The sequence below is a fragment of the Asterias rubens genome, chromosome 7 (assembly GCF_902459465.1).
Source record: "Asterias rubens chromosome 7, eAstRub1.3, whole genome shotgun sequence".
In the NCBI taxonomy this organism is placed as follows: Eukaryota; Metazoa; Echinodermata; class Asteroidea; order Forcipulatida; family Asteriidae; genus Asterias; species Asterias rubens.
Genome location: NC_047068.1, coordinates 14149476 through 14174061, shown reverse-complemented (window position 1 = coordinate 14174061; position 24586 = coordinate 14149476). Strand labels below are relative to the sequence as shown.

Genomic DNA, 24586 nt, shown 5'->3' with positions numbered 1-24586 from the left:
AAATTAATGTTAACGAAATAATTAAATAGTTAGTTAATTGTTACCGATCGTCAGCGATCTCACAGATGCAACCTTTTAAAATGAAATTGTCCTTGTAAATTTATTGTATACATGTACATTAATGTATAGGATTAAAACAACTTTTTTTTTAAATCAAAGATATACTTTACCTTAAAAAAAAACTCATAATGGAAATGTTGCCATACTTCCTCCATGGTCGACTTAAATGTTGAATCTAGACTAAGTCATCTACAGCGTGTATTATCACATTATGAGCCCCCCCCCCCCCACCCCCACCCACTCAGTCAATATATAAACAGTACATGTATGTATGTACATCAATGATTGTACTTCATTAGATAAGGGGGTCCATGAGTTCTTAAGTATTCCTGATTATTGTATCAGATGTGCTGAGTGTATGCTTAAAGACACTGAACACTATTGGTAATTATCAAAGACCAGTCTTCTCACTTGGTGTATCTCAACATATGCATAAAATAACAAACCTGTCAAAATTTGAACTCGATTGGTCGTCGAAGTTGCGAGATAATAATGGAAGAAAAAACATCCTTGTCACAAAAAGGTTGTGTGCTTTCATTTGCTTGAATTCACGTAATCAAGTTTGTGGAAAATTACTTCTCTCTCGAAAACTACGTTACTTCAGAGGGAGCAGTTTCCTTACTTGGTAAAGAGTAATGGGGAGAGGTTGGTGGTATAAAACATTATGAGAAACGGCTCCCTCTGAAGTGCCATAGTTTTCGAGAAAAAAAATAATTTTCCACGAATTTGATTTCGAGACCTCTAGTTTAGAATGTGAGGTCTCGAAATCAACCATCTAAACGCACACAACTTCGTGTGACAAGGGTGTTTTTTCTTTCATTATTATCTCACAAGTTCGATGACCGATTGAGCTTAGGTTTTTACAGGTTTGTTATTTGATGCATTTGTTGAGATACATCACCTGTAAAGGCTAGTCTTTGACAATTACCAATAGTGTCCACTGCCTTTAAACTCGCACAGTATGAAGATAATGATGTTAGAAAGCCAGTATTGCATCCCTTGATGTAGGAATGCCGGATGTAGGAGGATGATGATGATGAAGAATAATAGTCGCACCCATTAGGGACAACAGGCAGATCACAATAGCGCTCCTAGACCTCTTATTGAATTTGACATAATCATGTTAAAAATCCATAAAAAAATGTAAAGAACTGTCCAGCTTTTGTGTTTAATGCTGCTTTCAAGTACTCTGACACGAGAGTTGCAACAATAGCATGGTTTAATGGCTTGGTCAATTTAATTACATACCACACATAATATATATAGCAACTGAAAAATTTGAGAATTTTACATCTTAATGTATGAGGGAAAGGATGTGTTTTGGAAAATTTATGAAGGGATAATTTATCTATTGTGCATCCAACATCGCAGTTACATACATAGACTGTTTATAGGATGAATAGACAATTAAAACAAATGTTTAGTTTAAGATATCTGAGGAAAAACCCCAAAAGGGTGAAACCCATGCAGGTTACTGTAAAACCCAATCAACATGCAAGTCTCTGGTCTCAGGTTGGATTGGAACCGGGTCCACAGAGGTGAAAGGCAGGGGGAAAAAATAATTGGGCCAACCACAGACTAGTATTGGTCATTATTTGAATGGACATACACCATGTAGTTCCAAAGTATTATTTTAAAAAAATGCATAGTATTTAGACTTTGCATTTATTTGATACCGATAAGAGATATTCAAAGATGGAAAATTTATTATTTGCACTGAGCCACAAATATTTAGGGCCTTTTACTCTTATCTATTGCGTACACAGAATCAAGCTTCATTAGCTTTCATATTCATGAATATTCATTACTTGCAATAAGCATGGCGGTAGGAATCCCTACATGTACCTCCATGCACTGAGCTTTGAATGACCTTTACCATCATAGGCATACTTTGATGTAAGCATTTTTGTCTAGTTTTTCACAAGTTATGTCCACCGAACTAATTAGGGTTTCCTCTACTTCGAGCTCTACGGACCTCAGTGTGTTTTAAAAGCTTTTAATTATGAATACTTATTGGACTTAAAACTGAACTATAACACGTATGTTGTGGACTCTAGTTTTACTCTAAGTTTCATTTGTTATGGGGTTGGACTTGCACTGAACTAGTAAAGGACCTTTACGGATACACGTACATGTCGTGCACTCAGTAGTTTGTTTTATGCTTGATTAATTATGATGATTAACATGCAAGGATGGTTACGATCCACTGGTGGACTATACAGTGTACCATAATTTATAGATTATAAGCACTAAAATATCTCTCCAAAGGTATTTTTTTCAGTCCGAGGTCAGTGTTTGATTCTCCCAGAATATAAACAAAAAAGTGCTTCAATAGGGAATTAAGAATAAATAGTGAATGTTTTGCTGCAGTTGAGCATATTTCAACAGACTCAAATTATTCATTGCAAAATTGATGAGTCAAAACTCGTATCGCATTCGCATTCGCATTCGCAGCAAGTATGAACTGGGCTTCTGGACTTGTTATTTTGCCACTTTTGCAATTTTTTTCTGCTCTGCATATGTCTCATTCTGATATCATGATTTGCATTCAATACGACACAAAGTCCGGCTTTTTAAGACGCGTAAATTAACTTCGCAAACAGTACATTCCAAGAGATTGATGCATAAATACCTCAATTAATATTTAAATGCTCACATCATGACTGGCCTGATTTTTAGACTCACGCACAGAAGAAATTGGGCCATGACATCTGATCATTGTAATCCAAACCACATAGAAAACGGAGCACAGTTAAAGCTGGTTTTCCAATATAATTTCTTCTCTGCATGAATTTAGACAGATGATACTATTTCAAAACGGTGAACATACAAAAAAATTCACCTACTGTATGCAAAAATAGACTGGCTGTTGCAACTTTGCTTGGCAACTAAAATGACGTTAGATGGTATAAATGCAAGCAGTAGTAATAGCCTGAAGTTTTGACCCTAGCAAAGTCTTTCTTAGAGATCTTGAGAAAGACTCTGCTAGGGTCGAAATGCAGGCCATTAACTATTTATTGGCATGACCGAGACAATGCACAAAATATGTACAGTACATAACATGCACAATTGTTTAAGTACATTGCTGATCCATTTTGTTGGGATCCCGACAATAAGTACGAATTTGATTTTGAGACCTCAAGTTTAAAAATTGAGGTCTCGAAATCAAGCATCAGAGAGCACACAACTTCGTGTGACAAGGGTGCTTTTTCTTTCATTATTATCCCGCAACTTTGCCAACTGATTGAGCTCAAATTTTCACAGGTTTGTTATTTTATGAATATGTTGAGATACACCAACTGTGAAGGCTTGTCTTTGACAATTACTAAATGTCCAGTGTCTGTAAGTTCACTAGGGCTTTCTACTTATCATTGACAAGTTTTGTTCATAAATTATCTCAAACAAAAAAATCTCAAAAGCAAATGACTATTATAAATGTTAAATTATTTTAAATGGAAGTCTGAATTTGTGTGTAAACTCTGCCAAAAATCAGACCTACATTTGTAGCATCTTTAAGTAACCAATTTCATGAACTTAAGTAATAATTTGTGGGGAATATTAGTAACAAACAATACATGCCACTACATGTGTAGTATTTTGGTTGGTAACATGTTCTACTAAGCATAATTTATCAGACCTAAGCAATGTCTTGTATACATATGCAGAACCTCTTCATGATAAAATGTCTGCCCAGAAATGTGTGGAAACTGTGTATGACTGCATAAAATATGCAGGAAGCCAACAGGCCATTAGGGAAGTTAGGGCCAAGGTATCCAATGATATTCAGTATGGATTTTTAGGGATTGGCATTCCAGTGTTGTCCTAGACAGCACAGATGCTACTGGCGTCTAACCTTGGCTGGATCAAGTGTTTATAAAGGGTTTCATACATTGCACATAAGTTGCATCCCATTAGAATTTCTAGGTCTGTGGTTAAATTTATTTCAAATGTATCTGATCCTGTGAAAGGTGAGGGCCCTTTTTTTAAACTATGGCTTCTGCTTCGGCTCTGGCTTAGGCTGGTGGCATCAAGCATATTTCATGCATTCATGGACAGTTACCACACATTCTGCATGTTGTGGTCAACAATTTTATTTTGAGGTTCAGCACAACAAAGAATTGCTTAGCTCCGACAAATTTTGCTTAGTAGAAGCATGTTACCTTTGTCTAAGTCAGAGGTGAAGCCGATGACGTGATTTGTTTTAAGCTTCAATTGTTTCATTGGTTTTTTGTGTGTGACTTTATTATTTTTTTGAACAGTGCCATTTATATCCTTATGCCTTTTACGCTTTGAGCCCGTTTTTAATTCCGCCACTCCCAGCTTCAATAATTTGATTGTACATTTTTGGTGAACTCATTATTTGTTTGAACATTGCCATTTATGTTTCATGCCTGTTAAACTTTGAACTAATGTCTACTTATTTCTTTTCCCTTCTTTATAGTTGTATGAGAAGATCAAGAAGAAGGAATTACCGGCCAACCTCCCTCAGTCGGATCAATCTGCAGGAGGAACTAAAGCCGTTGTGGAATTCAGAGCCTCGTCCTGCGCCGTCTATGAGAATGAGAAGAAGGTGCAGATTGTGGTTGAACGTCTTGGACTCCTGAGCTGCCAGGTCACTATACGGTAAGAGGAAGCAGTTGCTATAAAACTAAAATTTTAGAAAAAAAAAACTTTTAGAAAGAGATTTTCCAACAAGGTGGGCAACAGCCAAATTGCTGGATAACAAGTTACCTCTTAAATTTGAATTACTCAGACTATCATGATTAGAGGCAAGCTTTTGTGAAGATACCTTAAGTAACGGTGAACATCCGTACACAATTCTGAATGAATGTGTATGGCACATCGGTACCAGGGTCTGCTTTTCTGGAGGTTGCTTTCCATAAAAGCTTGCCCTGAGCCAATGAACATTATTGACATCTAACTCAAAATGGCTTACAAAGGTGGGCAGCAACCCAACAAAGGGATTCGAACCCACAACCTTTGCAAATGACCGATCCACTAAGCTCCGCCCCATTGCGTATTGACCAATCACAATGCAACGAAGGTCCAACAAATACGGTCCGACATGCGTGCGCGTATCTTGGTGGGCCCGGCAGAGTTGTGCAGAAAGGCATGGATCGAGAGCCCACGTGTTCTTGCTCACACGTGCGTCTCGGGCGGAGCCTACTGGAGCGGTCTATTCTAGAGCAGTGTGTCATACCAACTAAACCACCGAGATTGCCCGGCAGCTAGTTTTAGTTATGTTTCTTGATTCCTTGACGTTTTTTTATTTCCCCACGGAGAGGAATTAGCTTAGGCCTAGATTATGACTCGCAAGAAGGAACACTCCATTAAATTGTTAATTTTGCTGTGTGATCTCATTTCGTTTGAGTAGACACTACACCCTGGATGAACTCTGCTTGAATGCCCATAGGAGTTGTTATAGTTAACACACTGTGGTGCTTAAAAAAACTGCATGAATTAGCCGACATTTTACTAATGCTAACCCAATCTTTCAAGTAGATACTAGGATGCTTGAATACACACAGGTTGAGGGGTTGTTATAACTAAATAATAACGAGAGTGGATACTTATACTCAGACTCCAATAAAATAAACAAGACACAATTGTTGGAATACTGCCACAGTCTGATAGCAGCCACAAACGCAATATAATTTGTGAAGGCCTACACCAGATAAATTTTACTGTGTTTTGTAGAAATTATTAAGTTGACAATATACACTGTTTAATTACACAGAGTCAAATGATACAGTTGCGCTTCCACCGATGAAACCTCAGTCGGAATCATAGCCTCATGAAACTTTCGCACGCTATGGCAACAATACCAAAACCAATTAACAAATTCCATTGGTGTATATAATTATTAAAGGTTGTTCAATAAACAACCAAAACGGGGAAAATGGCTGTCTGAACCCTCCAATTATGCCATTGCAGCAAAACAGCCACCATAAAATAGTGCCAAAAAACCGGTGGAGTAAGTGGGATGGTGGTGGGAAAATTAAAAACATCTATTCCAAACGAATGACTGTGACGAAGTGAGAGATAAAATTAACAAGCCCGCCAAAACAAAACTTCTGGCGCTTTGATTGGTTGAAACAAAAACAATGTAATACATCGATTTGCTACCTAAATGTAATACAGCATGACCCAGAAACACAGCTATGAGTTTGGAACTCTGCACTATGCAGCACAGGGGAAACAACAACTTAATGCTTGCAATATATATATATATTATGCCCTGTGTGTAAAGCTGGGAACATGCCAAGTACAATTAAGGTTGCGCTGAGTACACAATGTATAAGGCCTTTTATCCTGTATGGTGATAAAAGGAATTATTTACATGTAGCGCGCATCCGTCATTCAGTGATGCTTAAGGTGCTTTACATAGCACCATATAATGGTTTACAAGGTGCTGTGGCGCAATATATAGTACTGCGGTGCTTTAAAAGTTGAATTATTTAGCCGACTTTTTTTACTAACGATAAACCGATCTATATAGTTGAGACTTTGATACTTGAATGGCCACAGGTATGAGACAATGAACGGTACAGTGGAGGTTGTTTAAGTACTGTGGTGCTTATAAATTAAAAGATAAAGTCATTAGCAAACTTCTTTTTTTTTTAAACAATAAACCGATCTTTATTGTTGAGACTATGATAATTGAATGCCCACAGGTATGAGACGATTTATGGAACAGCGGAGATAGTTAAAGCACTGTGATGCTTATTAAAGCTGAATTAATTAGCCGACTTTTTACCATCGATAAACCAATCTTTAAAGTGGAGACTATGATACTTGAATGCCCACAGGTACGAGACGGTTAATGGTATAACAGAGGTTGTTGAAGTACTGTGCTCTTATAAAAGCTGAATTAATCAGCCGAATTTTCACTAACGATAAACCGATCTTTATGATACTTGAATGCCCACAGGTACGAGACGGTGAACGGTACAGCGGAGGCGGGTTCGGATTACATCGCCCAGCGAAGCACGCTCATCTTTGAGCCTGGAGAGACAGAGAAAGTCATCGAGATTGAGATTATTGATGATAATGAATGGGAGCCTGATGAGACGTTCTTCGTTAAGCTGGCCATGGACGCCAACAACGAGGCCAGCCTGGGCCATCGCTCCGTCATGCAAGTCATCATCATGAATGACGACGGTAAGGCAGAACAGAGCACACATTTCAAACTCATATTTCAAATTCTTACTAAGAAACTCCCCATGCAAAGGCTAGTGTATCGAGCTAGTGTATTGGGTTAATACGCGCAAATTTCAGCCAATTTTGTTTGGATAGTTTATGGATCTGAGGTATTACGTGGTGAGGTATCAAAATAAATTTGGTTTGTAGTAACACCATGTGTGTATCTACCTGCCATGTAGAATTTATTCTTTTGAGACTTTGTCTTGCTTTGTATTCTACTACTGCAGAGTAGATTTTCAAAGTTTTTTTAAATAGTTTTTTTTCTTACTGATTGCACCAAAATCATCAAGAGATAACCATTTAGAATGTTCAATCATGCACAGTAGGGCTATCAAAACCAAGATAAACATCAAGTAGAAAACATTCCAAGGACCTTGTTTCAATTCAGCGTCATTTGGTCAAACTCCCCAAACTTGGGTCCAGAATGACCTCTCGTTCAGGATTATTTACAACAGACCTTTGTAGATCGGGGAAGGGGGAGATAGTAGATTGCATCCCTGTTGATGCTCCCCACAGTCGTGAAAAGTCCTGTGGAGAACCCCGTAGAGCATATTATGGTCCTTAGTACATGTAATTCTATCGACCCATCATCAGAATAATCTTCAATGCGCCCTTTTGGAGGGCAATGTCACTGTGCGTTATTCAGTGAAGTGTGCATTTTAGGCGACGCGGCGTTAAACCTATTGCCCACCAAAATAGTGAGCGTGGCAAGATCACCGTATGTGACGTGCGTGCAAGGGGTCAATTGATGGCTGTTTTGGGAGTTCCAATTTCCAGTATGGACTTGATGATGTAGAACAGGGTATCAGAACAGCAACAATCATGCAGAGCATGTCTCGGATTACTCACAGAAATTAATGTACAGCAACGAAGCAAGATGGGCATATGGTGACCATTTCAAGAAAAAAAGAAGACATTGATATTAAAAAAACATGTCTAGCGTGCCTTCCTGCTTCCTTTTTAGAGGCAGCCCCTTTCTTTTTTTCTTTTCATGAACAAAAAGGGCCTTTAAAAAAAGGGCCCTTTTTTTTCTTCTTCTTTTTCATTTAAAAAAAAAAGGATACATTTGAACGATTACATACAACAAAATGTGACGTGCGCCATTTTGAAAGAAAAAAAAGAGGCCCTCCTTCCTTTTTTGAAAAAGTCAGGACGCTAAACACGTTTTCATTTTATTTGGCCCTGTACATGGAGGACATTTGGATGTAATTGTTTTTATGGGTGGTCGCATTGGAAATTCTCATCCCTTCTGGATTGCTTTTTTTCTTGTAATAAATGAAGAGACGCGTCTCTGTCATCATGCAGAATCTTTACCACATGGTTCTGCTATGGAAGTCTATGGGGGAAGTTTAATGCAGTCTAAATTGTTTCTGATGATGTTTGTATCTAAAGCTAAAACATTAGGGTCTATTTTCACGGGTTAAGCGTATACCATGTATTTTCATTTTTACTTCATTCATTTTTATACAGTAATCCCTGAAAGGTTAGCATGCCTGTTTTGTGTGCTTACGGCTAGCGACGCTATGAAATGGAAACTTATATAGTAAACACAAATTGGCCGTTAAGCATCTCTAAGAAATTGGCCCCCTGGTCATGCTATTTGGAAATTCAGTGCAGCGAGTTGGCTTCACTTGTACTCATCAAAACGCCACAGAATCATTTGCTACTGAAAAATCATCATTAGATATTTTCCTGATGGCCACCATTTTTTTACGGGCAACTTTGAGGTTTGGTTGTGAGCTGCTTCAAGCGTTTTAATTTTTCTACAAAGCCAAGTGGTTCATCAACCAATCATTAAAGATGTTTTGATAAAACTTCTGCATGCCGCACGCAGTTTTTACGCATAGTTGTTGTGCCTTACAAAAATGACTGATTTGCCTGTAAAGATAGCAAAACTCTGTGTCATTGAGTGGGAACTACCTATACAATGTGGTTTATAAAATACATTTACCAAACATTTTCAGTGTAAAAAGTGTGCTGTGAAAACAGAATAAGCTGTTGCAAACCGCTCACCAACCAAAGGACCTATGGTTTAAATGCATAAAATGGTTTATTGGCCTGATGTTTTGACCCAAGCAGAGTCTTTCTCGAAGGCTAAATGACAGCACAACAAACATAACAGGGTAAATTAGTGTAATAAATGTAGTCAAGTGGACAAACTTGAATAGAGAGAGAGGCAGAAAGCACACCGAAAAAGCAAGTGGTATTAACAAAAACATCTATAAATGATGATTTGTTTTTAGCAGCAACTGATGCTATGGCCCTGTAGTGGAATGAATGGTCACCTTTTATTGAACTACTGGTTTGTCCGTAGTCCTTACTTTTGGGACAAGTTACAGCGAGGGTGATTTGTACCCAGATTCATAGAGCTGTTTATTAGTTTGCTTAACCATTTTGTTCTCAGCCAGGCCTCCTGTCACTGTAACCCTACTTTATTTCTGTTTATTTCCCCAGAGCCCGGAGTGCTAGAGTTCACCAAGACAAGTTACCTCGTCAAAGAGAGTGCCGGCGTCGTCTTTGTTCCGGTCGGTAGAAACCAAGGTGTCGACGGTAAAATCGAGGTCCAGTGGCGCACCAAGGACATGGAAGCGGTCAACGGCAAGGATTACATGGGAGGGGAAGGTATCTTGGTGTTTGAGCATAACGAGAAGGAGAAGGAGATTGAGATTCCCATCATCGACGATCAAGAATATGAGAAAGACGAGAGCTTCCAGATTGAGCTGTATGAACCAACGGGAGGAGCTCAACTTGGAAGACTCAAGAAGACTGTCGTGACTATCATTAATGATGACGGTGAGTGCTTCTATTTCGAGCGGTGTCCTTAAGTCAATGATTTTATGACAGAGTTGCCCTCAGATCTCCTTGTCTCTTATGCATGGATATATATCTTCAGCAAAAATGTTCTCTTCCGTTATCTGATCGTGTTCACTAAGCTGGATTTCTATAAATTGCCTGTAAGATGTTAACATAAAAGTTTGTTTTCCCCCAAGACCATTCTTTGCTTGATTTGGTGCAGGGGCGTTGAATGATTTCAACCAAACTAACGTTATGAACTACTTGCTTGTGGCGTGTTGTGGCCGAGCGGTTAGGAGCATCGGACCCAAGCTCTGGTGTTTCTGATCAGCAGAGTGTGGGTTCTAATCCCAGTCATGACACTTGTGTCCTTAAGCAAGACACTTAACCATGATGGGATGGGACATAAAGCCGTTGGTCTTGTGTGTTGTGTACTGCAAATAAAACAACCCAGTGCACTTATCGTAGAGAGAAGGGGTTCGCCCTAGTGTTCCTGGTGTAATTGGCAGCATATTGTGCCACAGCACCTCGTAAACCATTACACGATGCTAGTCTAAATGTACTACAACATACCTTGCAGGAAAATACTCAATGTGGGCTTAGAAACAACCGAATTAAAGACAATGGACACTATAGGACATTGTCAAAGACCAGTCTTCTCACTTGGTGTATCCCAGCATATGCATAAAATAACAAACCTGTGAACATTTGAGCTCAATTGGTCGTCGAAGTTGCGAGATAATAATGAAAGAAAAAACACCCTTGTCACAGGAACTTGTGTGCTTTCAGATGCTTGATTTTTAGTGTTGAGACCTCAAAATCTGATTCTGAGGTCTTAAAATCAAATTCGTAAAAAAGTACTTCTTTCTTGAAAACTACTTCACTTCAGAGGGAGCCGTTTCTCACAATGTTTTATACTATCAACCTCTCCCCATTACTCGTTACCAAATAAGGTTTTATGCTAATAATTATTTTGAGTAATTACCAATAGTGTCCACTGCCTTAAAGCTAGTTATAAATGTTGTTTATTATTTGTTCACAGATTATGCTGGTATCCTGGACCGCGTGGTTGCCATCACTCACGTTAACATGGACCGGTTGAAGATGGGCAACTCTTCATACGGTGACCAATTTGTGGATGCCATGAACGTCAATGGCGGAGACATTGAAGGTGCTTCGGCATTTGACTACATCCTGCACTTTATCACCTTTGCATTTAAGGTACATGAAGGACAGTGTTGTACATTCAGGACAGTATTGTACATGTAGGACTCAAATCCAGGGGTCAATTTCACAAAGAGTTAGGACTAGTCCTAACTGAGGAATAGTCCTGGGAGATATTAATTAAACAACTTTAGGAACCGGCTCTTCTCAGAGCCAACACTCACACAAACGAGATTTACATTCCGTTGTACCCGCAAGTTTACTATTCGTTTATAGTTTCTTCCTATAACTTTAGGATAGTCCTAAATTAGGACGGGTAACTCATCCTAACTGGAGTTAAGACTAGTCTTAAACTCTTTGTGAAATCCACCCCCGAACTTAGACTTGGCAAAAGATTTGTATTTGTACCGGTCATGGCGGAGCGGTCTAGTTCACTGGACCTAAGCTCTGGTGTTGTCAGCCACAGAGTTTAGGTTCTAATCCCGGTCATGAAACTTTTGTCCCTGAGCAAGGCACTTAACCATTATTGCTTCGTAAAAAGTTGGGAGGTATTGCATTCTGCTATACCAGCCAGGCTTCTAGTTGATGATACCCATGCCAGCCTACATCCTTATGGACTGTGAAGGGGGTAACCCTTTTTCAGCCCCAGGAGTCGTTGGCAACATGCCCCTGGTGACAGTTGATTTGGGTCTTTAGCCCAAATCAGTTGCAGATTATTATTCATGCGTAAACATAACCACTCCAGATTTTTGGCAATATCTCGAAACGCTTCCACCTTTTGAAATGAAGTTTTCACAGGTTAGTTTTATGGTATTTATCTACGACTAAATAGGATTGAAACAAATGTTTGGTTCCAATTGCCAAACTAAGGAATCCCACGACATTACTCTGCTGCTTTATAAAAAAGTGACCTACTGAGATTCTTCATTTGTCCGATATAAAAAGTGCCCCACTGAAATTCTCCATTTATCCAATTTTCATCCCCTTTCTCCAGGTGATCTTCGCCCTCGTGCCTCCTCCAGGGTTTCTGAACAGCGGCGGTTGGATCACATTCGGCGTAGCTCTATCCTTCATCACGATTCTGACGGCCTTGGTCGGTGACCTAGCATCCATTTTCGGTTGCCTCATCGGCTTGAAGAAATCTGTGACGGCCATTACCATCGTAGCGCTGGGTACCAGTTTGCCTGATCTGTTTGCAAGTAAGACCGCCGCCCTCAACGAGAAGTATGCGGATAATTCTATCGGGAACGTGACTGGCAGTAACTCCGTTAACGTGTTTCTGGGTCTGGGCTTCCCATGGTTGATTGCGTCTTTATACTGGGCAGCTAAGGTAAGGCTTACTGCGAGGCTTGTTTTGAGAAGGGTTTGGTGCTGTTAGAAGGTTCGGTTTTTGGTGTAAAATTTTGTTAATGAATCTTGCTCACCCACTTGGATGTTAGATTTGTTACAGATGATTAGAAACTTTGTGTTTCTCTTAATATCTTGTATTTATTGTGTTTGCTTTTTTATAAATTTTTGTATAGTTTTGGGTTGTTTTAAATAAATCAAATAAATAGTAATAATACCTGATTCTCTGTATCTTTGTTTTCAAACAGAATGACGAATTCGTGGTCCCAGCCGGTAACCTTGCGTTTAGTGTTACTGTCTACACCATCTGTGCCTTGGTATGCATCTGCGTTCTCATGTTACGCCGTAATCTCGCAATCTTCGGCAAGGCGGAGTTGGGCGGAGCGTTCGTCCCCAAGATCATCAGTGCTGTATTCCTTATATCCTTATGGTTCCTTTACGTACTGCTTTCAACACTTCAAGCCTACTCAGTTATTTTCCCATCTGAATAAAAATTGCAAAAGTTTTATTTACAAATGTAAATACGCTGAAATCCAGTTGCATTGAGTTAGAAAGCTTACAAATTGTCTGATTCCTGAAAAATGCATGCCACAAAACTGTTTACTCCCATTCCCCCCCCCCTTCCCCATCCTCTCCCCCAGTCCCCTCCCCCAGTCCCCTCCCTCTGATCTACAACCACACGAAGGCTTAAATGTGTAGTTGAGTATGCATTGTGAATATTGAAAATCATGTTTTGAAATTTGCAGGTAAACTGAGCAATGTAGAAAATAACTTCTTCATCATGGGGATGGAAAAAAAAGTGCATTATTTCATCATATCCATATTCATAAGTTTAGACTTTATGAAATCAGTCTTTTTGAAACTTCAGTGGTTAAGCTCATCCCATTTGTAGCAAATTAAAGATAATGTCTCGGCGACCCAAAGTGTCTCGTACCAACATCAAAAGATTCCTCTAACTGGAGACCGAATCTAAGTTAAGGTTTGAGAAGCTTCATTTGGCAATAAAACTGAAATTTTACTTTGTCAGCGGCCTTGCATGGGCCTAGTATCTGAAAGTCTCCCATTTTTCCCAAAGTATTTTCTCTTTAGAGTCTCTTTAATTCACCATTTTTTGATACACATTTTTATCCTATATGGCCAAAGTCAAATAAACAGATTGTCTTTCAACACTAGGAAACTTGTTTTACAACTTTTACGATCGGAGTCTATTTATATTATGCGAGTGCAATTTAGTTGTGGATTGCGTGATGTAAGAATAGTGCATGGTACATGTAGTTCCATAGGATCCATGTATAATTGATGGTTTTTCTACTTTTTTAACCTTGGAGATATACATTGTTTAGCTGTTTGTTTGTTTTTTGCTTTTTCTTGTATTAAACAAGTTTTAGTTTATGGTGTCTTATCTTTAAAAAGGGTTGTATTTAAAGGGTGTGTTCAATTAGCTTCCCCGGGTCGACTGGGGTCTGCCCTCGGTACGTTCGAATAGCTTTGACGCCATTCCCTGGTCAGCCCAAAGTGCCTTAATTTTGGAAGGGGGTCACTTGGGGCTGACCAGAGGTGCATGACGTCAATCGATTAGCTCTTGTCAGCTCTTAAATGAGCACTCCAGGGTCGACGCAGAGAAGCTAGTCAAATTTTAACACAAACAAAGTAGTTTTGAAATATCCATTTATAGTATTCGTATTTATTTTGAATTTGTTTAAGTTATTATTCATTTTTTTGAATTGAGGATTGATAAAATGATGCTTTTAAATTAATCTCTACAGGAACGATGTCATAAATTTCAATTGTAAAGATAAACACTAGGGGGCAGCAGACCTTTGCGGTAAATGTTGTTCGGGTATAAAATATGCAAGTTAAGACTAGAAATCTGGCGCCACCTAGTGTCACAAATTGTCTCATGCAGTTTTTAGCTTTGGTGTAAATTTTTACAATAATATCTTGGAATCTGTTTTTAAAAAACGGTTAATAATTTTATTAATATCTTTAACTTAATAGATGTACAAAGGCATGTCGGTGTACTCTTGTCACTTAGGATACCGTGGGATTATTCTTGCTGTGGTAATGTAATTAGTACACTAGTCTAGTACATTTGTGTAGGTTGTAATGCTTCATGGGCTGTCAATAATTGATCTTGTGTGCCATGATGAGAATAATTTCAAGATTTGATAGTATACACATAATGAATGTTTATGAGTGCAATGGTGCGAATATGTTCATGAGTTGAAAGATGGAATGTTCTATTCAACGAGGCGGAGCCGAGTTGAATGGAACATTCCATCCAAGTAGATCTTTGTCATTTTGATTAAAAGATACAATTTTCAAAACAAACATAACGTAGGCCTACAATTTTTAATTGTAGAAGCCGAATGTTAAGTAATTTTACTACCTTGCAGTAACACTGCTGCGTTACCAAAGACACGCGCACGCAGTGATATGTGTTTACTCAGCTTTTTCGTTCCATCCGAAAAGTACTATTGCACGCTGGCAGCGTGCAATGGTACTTTTCGGATGGAACGAAAAAGCACGGTGAGTGACTCAGCGTGCAATGGCACTTTTATTTGCTATCACGTGACGGACAATCCTCCAATCAAATGGCAAGCATCTGCTCGGGTGTTATATAGTGTGGAATGTTCCTTCTCCCTCGATGAATGGAACTTTTCAACTTTCAAGAATGAAAATATTCTCTGTATTGCACGAATGCAATTCATGCATTATCTGATATAACATCCAAGTAGGTGCTATGTCATTTGAATGGAAGATAAAACTATCAAAGAATACATCAAATGTACAAGATTTGTAGTCTGGCACCCACCTTGAGGGTGTTTTGCACTGTTGTGTAGAATACAAGATGTGGTCTAAACTGGTTCCCCTATCCAGTATCCAGGTATTGGTTTTACAGAACCAGTGATGTCATTGGATACAATGATTTCATTGGATAAATGTACAGTGACAAAAGCTTTCTATATCTGTGTTTTGATTGGTCCATGGTGATGTTTTTGCACTTTCGGATGTGTCATCATGATTTATATGTATATATGTACTTAGGATTTGACTGTGAATCTCCATGTAAAATTAAATTGAGGTCAAAGGTGATGCTGGACGAGGATTGACAAGGCTTAAGGTAGATCTTTGGTATTATTCACATGCCTCCAAGTATGACCTCGTTCAGGCTAGGTGTGGTCTAGCTTGCAATAGTTAATAAACAAAAAGATGGATGAGGCGAAAAATGCACTGTGGATTGAACCAAACTATGTGGATTATGACATCAATCAAGTGACAGGGATATGCTTGGGTGTGGTATAATTATGTAGTATGCTTTTATTATGTATCTTTCTATATGGTTAAGATTTTACTACTGTGGACAATTTATGCAAACTTTCTTCTCCAAAGTATTTATCTTCTTTTTGAAAGGTCCTTTTTGGTATAAACTTTCTCCTAATTATCATGTACCTGAATATGTATCAAGCTTTAAGGTTTGTATAAAAATAACTTATTATTATTCATGTAGTCTGATTGTATACCATTCCTAATGCTTATTGTAGTCAAATTGCCAATAATACAATTGCACATGCTCGGTTTTATTTTATGTTCGCACACTTTGTGTCATTTCATGAAATATCTCTCATCCGCCAGATTTACCCTGAACATTGAAGGCAAGCTGATTGACTTGTACTAATCTGTGCCCAGTTTCATAAAGCTGTTAAGCAGAAAATACTGCTTGAAAATTATTTCTTTCCTATAAGCTTAAAATGAGTGGGGCACCAGCCACAAGGATGTAAACCTAATATAATTTTAGCTGGTTACCCTTTCTGTTAGCAACACTGTATTTGTGCTTTGCACGTTTTTGTGCTTACAGGCTTTGTGAAATTGGGCCATTGTCATCCGACAACAACTGGACCAAATTTCATTGAGCTGCTTAAGCACACAAATTAGCTAAGCAAAATAATGCATGCTTAGTACAAAGGGGTTACCAGCCAAAATACCATGTCACTTGTACAATTCATGATTGGTGTCCCGATCCCTTTTGCTTAGCAGAAAATTGTTATGTTTCCTGCTAAAGCAGCTCTATGAAATTGGGCACTGGTTTTTAAAACTACTACTTACCATTGGCGGATTTTGTGAATATGCACAGTAAATAAGAATTTAAAAATATGAAATTTTGGGCCAAGTTGGCCAAAACTCAGACCTCGCATCGTTAATACGTTAGTTTTATTCTTATTCTTATTTTTATTTTACTAATTCACTGTACTGATTGCATAACGATTCAACAGTGTGTGTGCATGTTGTATTAGGGCTGTAAATTCATCTTAATAAAATGATAATTATGGTGTACGTATGTTTTATTGTCAGACCTCAATTTGTTTTAGTTTTAATTGCAAAAACATGTTTGTTGGCAAAATGAGTGACAATTAGCCTTTTTGAGCGCACTGTTTGGTTGGGGTGTATATTGACAAATTTACCCAAACCCAAAAGTGTCATATGGATGTGTTCATATCTGTAAATGACTTATGCAAATATTTGCGATAACATTTGAAATGTCACAAATAATGGAGTACAGATTTGGGTTAATATTTGCGAAAATGCTATTTTCAAAGATACTTGCAATGGGTGATGTCACTTTGGGCCACCATAATAACTTGTTAATACAGGTAGTACTCAAGCTTACCTCCTTTGTAAGCAGTTTAATCTGCTGTAGTATCAAAGTTTACTATAACTTTTCATTCAAAAATTATTCTGAAAACGATTAATAAAATCAACAATCCAGTGTTGTTTTTTGTCTTCAAATCTTTATAGATTTAACCTTCACCTTGATTTAAACCTAGGTTATCTTTTTTTGTTTCTTTGTAGTACTTATTAATATTCATTGGGATTAACATTGAAGAACACAAAGTCTGGCTCTAACATGAGAAATATTTTGTAGATTTTACAAATCTATCTAATTTTGATATGCTAACAATTTTTTTTGCATTATATCGCACATTTTTCGTATTTGAGTTTCAAGGGATAAAAATATCTATCACTTCCTCCTTTTAGGTTGGTTTTGAGCAACAAGAATAAATACATCTCCCTTCCACTTTTCAGCTCCTTTTGAGCACCAAAGGATCCCTTCCTCAATATTTACTTTGTTCTTCCACAATGTTTTATGGAGAAAAACAACATAATTTTAACATTGAAAACATTTCCAAGAAAAGTTGCTAGTATACCCCACTTGTTAGAAGAAGAAAAAAACAAGTAATAATGTAAGTTTCGTAGGAGTCCGGTAGAAAATGGAAAGTCTAGTTACAATACTTGCACGCAGAATGGTTTGATTGAATCTTTATTACAAAAGGTGGGACGCACTATACATTTTGTTTCCCCGCTGGCCACTTTGTATTAGTTTAAGTGCGGCAACTAGTTGCCAACTATAATTTCAACTCATTTGACGTTTTTCATCGACGACGCAATTTTGCCGTGCAAAAACTCATCATCTGAGATAAATATTTGTTTCTCGACACGTACGCGGCAAAAGTGTAGTGTAGGCATATTTAGCGGCACTTTGTCCGATCATTAGATATGCCAAAAGTTTAACCGATGATCCTTAAAAGAACATTTTTATCGGTGATTCTGATAAATGGTCACACGCACTGCTGGTGTGAGTTTAGATTTGGAGTTACTTGAAAATATTTGGGTTGGAACTAAGAAAAGTTCGGCATTAGAACCACGACCCCCGGACACGTGTACCCGGGCGCTGCGGTCTCCCTATTTTCTGTCGGTCAAATTAAAAAGGAAGCTGTTTTTGTCTTGACACTAACAATGTTCGCTTGAAATTTTGACAGACTGTGCCTTCTCATGGTCTCACACATTGTGTTTACAACATCGCAATTTCGTTTATCTTGGAGACTCATTGATTTTGATCTTTGAAATTCACATGAGTGGAAAAGTAAATAGCGCCCTCTGTTCTCCAGTCGATCATTGCATATTATTGTGTGTGCTGCCTGTTGATTCGATGACGACGAGCACGTACACTGACCAATGTACATACACAGCATTCCGTTGATAGTGATATAACGGCCGGCAATGCACACACACCACATACGTACGGGACGACGTAAACAAAACCAATCCTGCATTGAATCGAATCCTATCCTGTCAACAAGACAGTAACTTTCACTATTATTTTATCTTTTTTAACAAAAGTAACACAAGCTGAAACCGAAGTATTCGAGAGCTCAAGGATCAAGGATAGTTATTGAACAATCTAGTGTTTATTGTATCAACCATTTTCTCGCCAGAAGTGTTTTCCCCCAAGGACAACATGCGGTAGTTGCTGACCGTACGGTCGTGTTTCGTCACCGGACAACGCACTGCGGTCTCCCGGGTCTTGAACGTTTCAGCCCGGGTGGACATCATGGCAGATCACGCTGAAACCAAGATCCTGCACCGGCGTGCCAGTTGTTCCAATTGGCGACATTATTGAGTTGAAACGTTATAGTTCGTTGTATTGTTTTAATCTACAAACAAAATAAGTGATTCTGACATTGAAGTCGAACACACATTCAGGATGGAGACTAAAGACAAGAAAAACGAGTGGAAAAATAGTCAACTAACGGTGAGTTTAGTTGTGTTACTGTTGTGTTAGTTGTAATACTATGGATTTACTTATTTTGATTGCAGACATGTCCATATCGTAGCGTCATACGTTATCGACCCTCGTATGTTTTCGGTCCCCAACTTTGATTCCCGTCTACCGCGAAATTGTGCAAGCTGCACCGGTGACAGAAGCTATGCAGTTTACTCACGGTCTGTATTTTCATCAGGCTTAATCATGCTGAGAATAAAGTTTCCTGTCGTTGGTTATGCTCAAACATTTATAATGATTGATTTTTTTGTACTAATCACTAGTGCATTATTATGCCAACATTCAAGTGAGTCAAAGAAACATCATCCAACCTCGAAAGTTCAAAACAAAATTTCCTTACTATCTGCTAGATTGAGTTTCATTCTGCTTTAGTCACTAGATGGATCACGTGAGGTGGTTACTACATGTATTTGGGATTCTATGATGCGCAAATGTGGGGAAAATATTAAAATATTTTAAGTGAAAATGACAACAATTTTTTTTATTTTATTTACTGCATAACTGTTAAAAATTCCGATAAGCGTAATAAATATTAAGTCTACATTTAAGAGAAAATATCATAGATTGGTTTCTTATCTCCTGACACCAAACATTACTCATTACTGGTCTGAAATGGGGGAAAACGGATTGTTATGAAGTGTGAGTGCATCAAAGGGGGGGGGGGGGGGGGGGGGTGGGGTGTTTTACTTTCATGCCTTATGATATTTCTGGATTCTAATATAGTAGCCATAATGCCTTAGGACAAAAATGTAATTAAATTTGTTAAAGCCATTATACACTTTCGGTAAACAGTATTGTCCAAGTACCACACTTCGTGTATCACAACTTATATATAAAACAATAAACCTGTGAAAATTTAGGCTCAATCGGTCATCGGGAAAACCCACTCTTGTTTCTGCGCGTTTCGCCGTGTCATGACATGTGTTTAAAATAAATACGTAATTCTCGCTAACGAGAATTTATATTGTTTTACCGTTTTCTCAAAAAGTAAAGCAGTTCATGGACTAATATTTCAAGAGAAGTCTTTCACCATTACTTTCTGTAAACCCTGTAAATTATTTGTAAATCTGTGAACTTTTTGTTTTTTTTCTGTACCAAAAGGGTCCAATGGCTTTAAGTACTAATTGAATAATATTTTTGATTTACTTTGCCCGCCATACTAGCTTCTGAATATTCAATAAAATACCAACCAATGAAAGGTGTGAAAACATATGACGTTGCTCCAATATCGTGCATGCACAAGCACTGTTAATGGCGGACTGTCTCTCGCAACGTAAAACCAAAACTTTAAAAATTTCAACACACCATGAAGTGAAAGTGTTATTGTTAAAAAATTGGATAGATGATTTGAAAAAAAAATATTTAGTTTTTGATTGTGAAAAATTTTCCTGTTATCCTACTGAAAACACATGACACCAGGATAAATTTTTTTTTTTTTGGGGGGGGGGGTGTGCTAAAATCACATTACAGCCAAAAGGGCTGAATTAAATGACATCTTGAATATTAAAACACATTAAATTGCATGTTTAAAAGAGAGTAAATATGAGAAAAAAATAATATACAGAAATAAAAAATTAGTGAAAAGTGGTTAAAGAGAATTGGGAAAAGTTTCCGAATAGCGCCACCACTTTTTCATTCGATATGAAATAATATAGTATCTAATTTACCTCAATGAGATATCCCTTTTTGTAAAAATTAGTGAAAAGGTGGTGGCGCCATACGGAAAGTTATCCGAGAATTGAAAGCTTGAAAGGGGAGGGAATTCGAAAAGTACTTGCTGATAATATTGGATTTTTTTTTAAACCAAAGCTTTCTGATATGAAAAATGTGTGATTTATGCTATCATGTGGTCAAACAAATGCTGTCATCAGCTGTTTATATCCCAACAAAAGGGTTTAAAGTCAAATGATAAATTATTTATAAACATTTTCCTTTTGTTTTACTTTTGAACTGGAAAGTGTACCAGCCGTGAATTATGCAGAGACCATTGCCTCTATTGCCTCCTGGTCTTGGTCTTGGTTGGTGCAAAAGTTTCGGCAATTTTCCAAAGAAATTGCCTTTTATTTGCAAAAATAAAAAGGCGTTGGACTCTCAAAGATGAAATCCTAGACTTTCTTTTAAACCCTGTAAAATTCTCTAACCAAATATTTAAATGTTCTGAGATACTCTGGCCAAAACTGACAATCTATCTGACATGTTGTTCTTGTAGGTAGCCGTAAGGATCCGACCTATGACCCCTGGAGAGACCGATATTGGCAGCTCAATGATAGCTCAAGCAGTCGATGATAATGTAAGTGTTTCATCTTTTATTCAGTTTATTAACAAATCCTAAATGAAGTCGGAAGAAAATTATTTATGTAATCCTGTGCTCAATTTCATAGAGTTGCTTTAAGGGCAGTGGACATTAGGTGCCTCTGTATTAAATGCAGTGAACACTATTGGTAATTACTCAAAACAATTATTGCCATAAAATGAGTAACGGGGAGAGGTTGATGTCGGTATAAAACATTGTGAGAAACGGCTCCCTCCGAAGTAACATAGTTTTCGAGAAAGAAGTAATTTTCCACGAATTTGATTTCGAGACCTCAGATAATAGAAATTAACCATCTAAACGCACACAACTTCGATGACCGATTGAGCTCAAATTTTCACAGGTTTGTTATTTTATGTTGAGATACACCAACTGTGAAGGCTAGTCTTTGACGATTACCAATAGTGTCCACTGCCTGTAAACAGAAATTTTTTACAAAAACATGTTGAGATTAAAAAATTTAAAAATGGTCTTGGATCCCTCTCCCATAATTACTTTATTATCAGCTGTGTGGGGTAAAGGAAAATTACATGTGTTTGATAAACATCTATAGGAGATTGTGTACTTGAGGACGCACTGTTCGTTACTTGACGTTGTCGTAACCAGGCAGCCTAAGAGATGTTATGATTGTGGTGATAGTATTGAGGTTCACTGATCAAGCCACTACCAGTATCTGATTATCAGATTAAAAAAAAAACTATTAACCAGTCGGGTAAACACAGAAGACTTGCATCTGAGCATTTATTGTTACACAGCTTGGCAAACATAAACAGATTATGTCACTGAGTGGTCGACTTGGATACTCTTAAGTCTTTTCTTGTAATCCTGCAAAGCCTTTGTTTTAGGCTTGGCAGGGTTTCTTTAGTAAAAAGCACCTCCGGGTTCCACTTTAAATTAAATTTCTACTGTCAGAACATTTTAATTAATATTCAAAGAAGGGTCATAGATTTTTGTTTATTATATTATATTTGGTTTATGTATACAATGTGTATTTTGCTAAATTTTGTTCTGTTTTGAGAGATTGTCAATTCTAAAGTCTGACCCGTAGTGTAGACAGTATAGAATTATTTTAGCGGATTAGGGCAACAATAACCACGCGCCATCTATTTATGCCTTTTATTGAATTTGACTGGATGCAAGCCTGGAGTTTCATGAAACCTCCTGAGACAATTTCTGGTTTCATTTAAAAAAAAAACATTTGATAATAAAATCAAATCAATAATAAATGTCTTGATCATTGTTCAGGGCTTAAAATAAGGGGAGACAAATCAACAGGACCTTATCTATAGCTCAAAATTTTAACTGAAACAGAAATTCTTTTCACAAGACCAGAATCAAAATGAGAAAAAACTTTCTACACAGTTTAAAGGCAGTGGACACTATTGGTAATTGTCAAAGACTAGCCTTCACAGTTGCTGAATCTCAACATATGCATTTAGATAACAAACCTGTGAAAATTTGAGCTCAATCGGTCATCGAACTTGCTAGATACTAATGAAAGAAAAAACACCTTGTCACACGAAGTTGTGTGCGTTCAGATGGTTGATTTCGAGACCCAAGTTCTAAATCTGAGGTCTCGAAATCAATTCGTGGAAAATTACTTATTTCTCGAAAACTATGGCGCTTCAGACGGAGCCGTTTCTCACAATGTTTTATACCATCAACCAGTCCCCATTACTCGTCACCAAGAAAGGTTTTATGCTAATAATTATTTTGAGAAATTACCAATAGTGTCCACTGCCTTTAACATGTACGCTGTTCTTATTTGAAAAACCATGGTTTTTTTTGGTAGGCCCTAACCATTCTTCCATACTCTCTTGAATTAATGATAGACTCAAAGCCTGAAAAAAAAAAGAGAAAAAAAAGACCAACAGACTCGTCCGCGTCCGGTCATGAGTTCACCTGCCTACGCTAAAATAACTGGCTATAGGCCTTGGGCCAGCAGAGTGTTAATTTTGATCCCTGTTTTAGACAAGAAAGCTGTCCTTCACATTTCTTGTCCATAAATAGCTGAAATATTAGCCATCATTTAGCCTGCGAGAAAAACTCTGCTGGGGTCGAATTGCCATGCCATTAACTCTTTCTTGCATCTCATTTATAAGATTAATAATGTCCATTATTATCTGGGTATTTCAACACACACACAAGGAGATATTTTTGTCATGGTTGTGAAACCTTACATTAGAGGCACTGGACACTATTGGTATAAGATTAATGATGTCCATTATTATCTGGGTATTTCAACACACACACAAGGAGATATTTTTGTCATGGTTGTGAAACCTTACATTAAAGGCACTGGACACTATTGGTAATTACTCAAAATACCAATAGTGTCCAGTGCCTCTAATGTAAGGTTTCACAACCATGACAAAAATATCTCCTTGTGTGTGTGTTTAAATACCCAGATAATAATGGACATTATTAATCTTAAAAATGAGATGCAAGAAAGAGTTAATTAGTCAAAATAATAGTTAGCATAAAAACTGACCTGGTAACAAGCAATGGAGAGCTGGCGATAGTATACAACATTGTGAGAAACAACTCTCGCTGAAGTAACGTATTTTTTGAGAAAGAGGTAATTTCTAAAAGACTCAGGCCTGAAGCCTTTAATTATGCATCTGAAAGCCCGCAAGTTTGAACAAGAAGGGTGTTTTTTTCTGTTTATATCTTGCAACCTGCAATAACCATTTGAGTCCTAATTTTCACAGATTTGTCATTTAATCCTTATTAAATGGTTGAGATAGTACACCAAGTGAGAACACTGGTCTTTGACAATTACCATACATGTCCATCATGGTGTCCATTGCCTTTAAAGCCATTGGACACTTTCGGTACAGAAAACAAAATAAAAGTTCACAGATATACAAATAACTTACAGGGTCTACAGAAGGTAATGGTGAAAGACTTCTCTTGAAATATCATTCCATGAAATGCTATACTTTTTGAGAAAACATTAAAGGAACACGTTGCCTTGGATCGGCCGAGTTGGTCTTTGAAAAGCGTTTGAAACCGTTTGTTATGAAATGCATATTGATTAGATAGAAAATTTAAAAGTAGAACATAATGATCCACACAAACATGCC

The 24586-nt window shown here is 37.6% G+C and overlaps 2 protein-coding genes across 3 annotated transcripts in view; both read left to right on the top strand.

Annotated features, from left to right (window-relative positions):
• The window catches only part of LOC117292286 (sodium/calcium exchanger 3-like), a 40922-nt gene extending 26112 nt beyond the window's left edge, over positions 1 to 14810 (top strand). For both annotated transcript variants that reach the window (XM_033774287.1, XM_033774288.1), the window contains exons 4-9: positions 4502 to 4683; positions 6992 to 7221; positions 9718 to 10056; positions 11099 to 11277; positions 12215 to 12550; positions 12816 to 14810. In XM_033774287.1, the coding sequence (XP_033630178.1) occupies positions 4502 to 4683; positions 6992 to 7221; positions 9718 to 10056; positions 11099 to 11277; positions 12215 to 12550; positions 12816 to 13058 (1509 nt within the window). In that variant the 3' untranslated portion in view covers positions 13059 to 14810. The remainder of the gene's footprint in view (positions 1 to 4501; positions 4684 to 6991; positions 7222 to 9717; positions 10057 to 11098; positions 11278 to 12214; positions 12551 to 12815) is intronic.
• A 3856-nt stretch (positions 14811 to 18666) lies between these two features.
• The window catches only part of LOC117293002 (kinesin-like protein KIF19), a 56742-nt gene continuing 50822 nt past the window's right edge, over positions 18667 to 24586 (top strand). The window contains exons 1-2 of the mRNA XM_033775204.1: positions 18667 to 19159; positions 21399 to 21479. Of these exons, the coding sequence (XP_033631095.1) occupies positions 19112 to 19159; positions 21399 to 21479 (129 nt within the window). The 5' untranslated portion in view covers positions 18667 to 19111. The remainder of the gene's footprint in view (positions 19160 to 21398; positions 21480 to 24586) is intronic.